This window comes from Vespa mandarinia, chromosome 8 (genome assembly GCF_050613455.1).
Source record: "Vespa mandarinia isolate Hongniang chromosome 8, ASM5061345v1, whole genome shotgun sequence".
In the NCBI taxonomy this organism is placed as follows: Eukaryota; Metazoa; Arthropoda; class Insecta; order Hymenoptera; family Vespidae; genus Vespa; species Vespa mandarinia.
The window spans coordinates 5,603,178-5,610,000 of record NC_140817.1 but is presented as its reverse complement, the minus strand read 5'-3'; the positions used below and the strand labels follow the sequence as shown (position 1 = coordinate 5,610,000).

At 34.0% G+C, this 6,823-nt stretch overlaps 1 protein-coding gene across 2 annotated transcripts in view; it reads left to right on the top strand.

The window, feature by feature from the left end:
- Rgl (Ral guanine nucleotide dissociation stimulator-like) overlaps positions 1-4,645 on the top strand; it is a 33,761-nt gene extending 29,116 nt beyond the window's left edge. For both annotated transcript variants that reach the window (XM_035884318.2, XM_035884314.2), the window contains 4 exons: positions 107-536; positions 2,187-2,803; positions 2,921-3,235; positions 3,338-4,645. In XM_035884318.2, coding sequence (XP_035740211.1) covers positions 107-536; positions 2,187-2,803; positions 2,921-3,235; positions 3,338-4,000 — 2,025 coding nt within the window. In that variant the 3' untranslated portion in view covers positions 4,001-4,645. The remainder of the gene's footprint in view (positions 1-106; positions 537-2,186; positions 2,804-2,920; positions 3,236-3,337) is intronic.
- Positions 4,646-6,823: the final 2,178 nt, after the last annotated feature.

The window sequence follows — 6,823 nt, the reverse complement described above, 5'->3', positions numbered from 1 at the left end:
CCTCTCTCTCTCTCACTTTCTCTCTCTCCCTCTCTCTCTCTCTATATATATATATATATATTTTTTTTTTTTGTAATATATATGTATGTATGTATATATATTTCAGGACTCGGACGACGAGATCTCGCACTTAGAATGGGAGACCGTAAGAGTACGATTCTTAAAAGCGGGTACCGTTCAACGTCTCGTAGAGAGCTTAGCCAACGACGATGGAGAACTCGAGTCGACCTACATCAATGTCTTCCTTGCGACATATCGTGCTTTTACCACACCGCGAGAAGTCCTCGAACTGCTTCTCGCCAGGTACGATGCGCTCGACGAAAATACAGGCGCCCTCACCGGTGAACAACATCGTAAAACCCTTATTCAGGCGCTTCATGTTTGGCTCGACGCCTATCCCGGTGATTGGAAAACACCACCAAATCATCCACTACTCGCTAGGCTTCTCGATTTTGCTCATCGACGCTTACCTGGCTCGGAACTCGAGCTTAAGGCTAGGCATCGTTTGCATAGATTCCAACGTGAGGATCAAATTGGTAAGACCCGAATTTTTAATATTTATGATCTAATCGCATTGATATAAATACTGTCGATATTTTCATTATTTTTCTTTTCTTTTGTTTTCTTTTTTTTTTTTTTTTTTTTTTTTTTTTAGACATTAAAAAAGGAAATTTTTTAATTGTAATTGTTATGTAATAATTTGTTCATCAAACCAATGATATAATATCTTATTAATGTTCTAATAAAAAGAAGAGTAGATTCTTACTAATATTCGTTTATTTATATATAAATTAATATTATTGTTTACTATTACTATATTAGGTAATATTATAAATTAAATAAATTAATAATTAATAAAAAAACAAATGTATTATATAATAATGATTTATTATTATATTATTTAGTACAACCTATTAGTATCGTAGTAAACAAATAGTATTAGATTATATATGAATATAATATAATTATAATAATATTACAATTACTAATAATATTATAAATACTATAATAATATTACAAAAATGTTTATAGTAATATTAGAAATTATTATTATTCTTATTATTATTATTATTAATATCATAGCAAATATTATAATGGCAAAAGGTATATTTTTACTGGTATCGTTTATTTAGCTAGTAAAATATTGCAAATTTTTTGCAATATTAATCGGTCATTTAATATAATTAAATTACATCGAATAACGTTGTAATCATAGTTAGGATTCATTTTATATTCGTCGAATATTCGTCAGGCGCGTTTGTAAATCAGTATGTATATTGATTGAACTTTATTTTTTTTTTTTTTCTTTTTTTTTTTTTCTTTTTTTTTTTTAACATTAAGCACAATAATTTCGTTGGAAATCATTGAATGAATCGATAGAGTTCTTTCGTTTCTGACCTCCAACATCTTTCTTGCAGTGCTAATTATTAATGTGGAAATCTAAAAAGATGATATCATCCGTCAAAAATGGCAAACGCACGTTATTACGTTATTTCCCGTCTAGCATGATACATCGATAATACGTTCATTAAAATCCGTGCAATCTTAGAATTAGAATAAAAATTGCAGTTTAACGTTTAAAAATTTGATATAACGATTAAATTAATACCATAAGAAAAACAATAGTAAAGCGCGTGTACGATCGCGAAAAAAATGAATTGGCATCGTTGAATTGAGATTTTGTGCTTTTTTTTGTCCTTTTCTTTTTTAAATCGATCGAATTCGCGTTTATCTAATTTTTTTTTTTTTTTTTTTTTTTTGAGTGTTTTAAAGCGCGTCTCAATGCGGTCATCGATGTTACATTAACGATACGAATATTTGCTACCGGATGTTTGCTCGTGCTCTTATCATGATCGGTTGGAAAACGTTGATGAATATAACATTGGTTAGTTGGTCGTAGAAAATCATCGGCACGATTGAATCATTGTCGTGACTGGATAAAGACCGGCTTTCTTTGACTAACACAAGTCTCGTGTTGCACCTGCTCAGCTTGAAAGAATTCGTTCGAATAGGATCGGAGGAATCGGGGTTGCTCATTCATCTTTATTTTCTCTCGAGTCATGAGTTTTGCATAAGCGATTTAACAGAAAAAAGAAAAGGAAAAAGAAAAAGAGAGAGAGAGAGAGAGAGAAAGAGGAGGGGGAAAAGAATGATATATTAATTGAAAATATATCTGTTGCTTTTAGATTGCGTGGTGTACGACAATGGCCGAGTTCATGGCAGTTCGGATTCGAACGGTGATCAATGGACGAGTTATACGTTCCCTGAAGTTCCACAACGACATTTCGCGGAGCAATTGACTCGGATGGATGCCGAAGTTTTTAAAAAACTCGTGGCGCATCAATGTTTAGGCGCAGTTTGGTCTAGAAGAGATCGTTCGAGGAATCACGAGGCAGCTACGGTCTTGGCAACGGTCAATCAATTCAACGCAGTATCATTACGCGTAATATCGACCATTTTGACAGAACCGACAATGAAGTCGCAAGACCGTGCGAGAATTCTCGAGGCCTGGATCGACATAGCGCAGGAATTAAGAGTTCTCAAGAATTTCAGTAGTTTGAAGGCTATTGTTTCCGGTTTACAAAGTAATCCAGTTTATAGGCTCGAAAAATGTTGGCAATCAATGCCAAGGGAAAAGCACGAATTGTTTCGTGAACTCGAAAGAATTTTCTCCGAGGAGAATAACGCTTGGACGCAGCGAGAATTGTTGATCAAAGAAGGTACAGCTAAATTCGCCGACACCGCCGGTAGAAGCGACAGACATCTTCAGAAATTATTTCAAAAGCAAAATACTCACGCTGGAGTAAGTTGTTATTTTTCCTTTCTTTTTTTTCTTTTTCTATTTTTTTGTTTTATTTTCTTTTTTATCCAACACAATTATCCGACGAATGATATTATTTCATATATTTTCTAATTTCAGAATATCAGTTACGGCACGATACCGTACTTGGGCACGTTCTTGACAGATCTCACGATGATCGACACCGCCATCCCCGATACGATAGCGGACGGTCTGATCAATTTCGATAAGAGACGAAAGGAGTTTGAGGTACTGGCAAGAATAAGATTGCTTCAAGGTGCAGCAAATGCATACAACTTTAGTACGGATCCATTGTTCGATCGTTGGTTCCATTCCGTGGTGGTGTTGGATGATCGAGAGGCTTATAAATTGAGCTGTCAAATCGAACCACCACCACCTGGTAACACCTTAAATAGTCGGGGCAAGAAGAAACAGGTCAGGCCATTAATCAATATTTTTTTTTTTCGTTGATCCTCATTCGTTCCCGAATGTTGTATTTTAGCCGAAGGAAGACTCAGATCGAAATTTACTTTACAGAGTCATCAGGGTCATCGGAAGAATGACTCGATAGCCTCTACGTCGAGTTCTAGCAGTTCGCAATTCTATTGCGATCTCGATTCTTTACCTAGTTCGCCGCATAACTCGTTGGATCGTCGTACATCGCCTTCGCAAATGTCAAGCTCCTCTTCGAGTTCTTCTCTTCCTTCCTTGGACGTGTCCTTGAGCTCGGGCGGAGGTGGCGGCGGAGCAGGGGTCGGTGCCGCCAATCGTTTGGCCCCACCGACCGGGACTTCTTTTACAGGGAATGGAAGTACTCCGAATTTGGTTGGATTGTCCAGTCCAAGTCATTCGCACAAGAATTCACCAGACTTTTACATTATTAAGGTTACCATGGAAAGCGAGAACGTTGAAACGGACGGTGTTGTGCTTTACAAATCTATCATGTTATCCAACAACGAGAGGACTCCCCAAGTAATACGTAATGCTATGCTCAAACTAGGGATCGAGGGTAGTCCTGATCAATATACTCTCGCCCAAGTTTTACCCGATCGAGAAATGGTTCTACCCCATTCGGCTAACGTTTATTATGCCGTTAATACCGCACATAATCTTAATTTCATTCTACGACCTAAAAGGGACGTCAACGACTCTGCCACGGAAAGTCCGAAAAGTAAAAACAGTCACAATCATAAACGGTAGTGTTGGCTACACGAGGATCTTATCCTCGGTCTATCCTCGAAACTTTCGATGCGACATGATCGTTTATCGCGATTCGAATACGATCACGAAGGATAGGGGAAACAAAAGATAATTTAAAGAGAGAAAATATTCCTTTTCTTTTTTTTTTTTTTTTTTCTTTTTTTAATTTATTTTTCATTTTTCTTTTCTATTCCTCGAATCAACCATTCGACACTCGCGATACTCGTCGATTACATTATTTCGAAGAAAAATTTCGTTTGTATCGAATGATCGACATTGAATCTCATCGCGCTGCCATTAGGTTTGTTTCGTCAATTTACTTGTTTAATTTTTATTTTTCTTTTCCCCCTTGTAATTTTTTTCTTTTGCTCTTTTTTCTTTTTGTTTTTTTTTTGTTTTTGTTTTTTTTGTTTTTTTTCCCTTGTGAGAACCATGACAGAGCCGTTACGTCGTCCGTTATTTCATAAATAATCGATCGGATCCGTAAATCGTTAATCGATCGACACTGATCGCGATGAATTTAATTTATAAGATACGTCATTTTTATTCTTCTTCCATTGCAACGTAACGACGGACTAATTAATTAAGTGTTAGCAAAATAAAAAGAAAATGAAAAAAAAAGAAAAAAAAAAAAAAAAGAAAGAATAGACACCGTTTAGCATGGATACATAGGTTTTTATCTATCGTATAGAGATTGTTTAGCCGTGAAAGAAATGTAGATGAAGGAAGGTATAATATTATTGTACAATGTAATATCGAACGCGATACGTATATTTACAAACATTTGCGTTATACACGCTACACACATACATGTACACTCATTCTTACGTACACGCACACACACACACACATACACACATACACATTTATGTTTACCTAGCGGTTATATTGAGATTATAAGGAGAAACAATTTATTGGAATTAGAGAAGAAGAAGAAAAAGAAGAAGAAGAAGAAAAAGAAGAAGAAGAAGAAGAAGAGGAAGAAGAAGAAGAAGATGAAGGGAAGGGTCAGCGTTGGAAAGATAAAAAATCATTGTGATCGTCGTGTATATAAAAAAAAAAAAATCTTTTGGAGTTTCCGTGAATCGAGTGTTATTTGTAAAGGATTGAATCGTTCAAGTGGACCAAAAAATTAGATCATCCATTTGAAAGAAATCCAACGGGCGAATTTATATTGTCAATTAATTATTTTCATTCAAACGAAATGATAGAAATATGTATGTCGGTTTAATAATTGAAAACCTTTCGAAGGGAGGACCAAAACTTATAAATTAGAGGATTTAGTCTCGTTCGATTGAGTTATTTGGAGAAAAAAGAAAAAAAGAGAAAAAAAAAAGAAAAGGAAAAGAAAAGAAGAAAACAAACAAAAAGCAATAGAAAAAAGAAATGTATAGCAAACAAAAACAAAAAAAATAAAAAAAAAAAGAAAGAAAGAAAGAGAGAAAGAAACAAAATGGTCAAACGAATTCTGTGATATCCGAATCGCTTATTCTGGCCTCGAGAAATAGAAGATAGATCATCGACGATCGGGTCCAGTTTCGATGCGAAATCAATACATTTTTTTTACCTTCGTTCTCATATCACGAATAAATAAATACATACATAATTAAGTAAATAAATAATTAAATAAATAAATAAATAAATAAATAAATAAATGAACGAATGAATGAACAATGGCAAATTGGCAAAGTATGAATTATTATTATCGTTTGATTTTATTTCAATTGGAAAGAATGTCGTTGATATATTTTTGACATGCAATATATGTAAGAAAGTAGAGCACACAATAACAACGGGTAGAGTAATGGATAAAGGGGAAGAAAAAAGTAAAAGAAAGAAAAGAAAAAAAAAAAAAAGAAGGAGAAAAGAGGCGATCCTTCGTACAATATAACAGTAACAATAATCGATCGAGCTTCGTTTTTGATCTAAAGTACATGGGTGTTATTCTTTTTTCCTATTTTCTTTTCTATATGTTGTCTTTTTTTTTTCTTCTTTTCCTTTCTTCGTTTGTTTTTTTTTCTCTCTCTCTCTTTTTTGTGTTTGTTTTCCTTCATTTTGGTTTTTTTCTCTCGTCCTTTTTTTTTTTTTCTTTTTTTTTTCCTTTTTCTTCTTTTTAAATTAGTTTTAGGCAATTTTGTACTTATCTTCGACGAACTCACTCTCCCTTCGTTGGATATTAGCTAGTTATTAATTATAATATTATACGTGTAGACAAGCTATATCCGTTAATGATAGAAGTCGCGTCGTGCAAATTGGATGTATAATGTGAACCGATAACGAAAACGAAAATAGATGGTCTAAACTTTTTTGATTTTTTTTTTTTTTTTTTTTTTTTTTTTTTTTTTTTTTTTTTTTTTTAAGAAGATCCTATCGGCACAAATCACCATATCCACGTAACACGATCGTTCCCAGAATTATTCATTATCGTAATAGAGATAAACAAATATTTACTTTTGGCCAAATGATGCATTTTTCGTGAAATAATTTCAACGTAAGTTTAACCTCTCACGATAATCTCGATTGTCTTTGAATTCCTTATCTTCATAACAATAACAACATTTTCTTTCCTTTTAATTAATCGTAAAATAAATCCTACATTTTGTTTTATCTGTCCACAATAGATACAATCTATCCTGATTATAAGAGTCATCATCCTGCATGGATTTATTTGATATCATTAAAATATCCAAATCCTCGAAAGTTTCAATCCTTATGGATGAAAATCCTAACGGATGCGTTAGTTAGCACCGATAACGTCGCTCCATCGAGTCGATGAGTGGACTTCCGGAATGCAAGTACATCCGGCACGCGAACCTGTTGAGC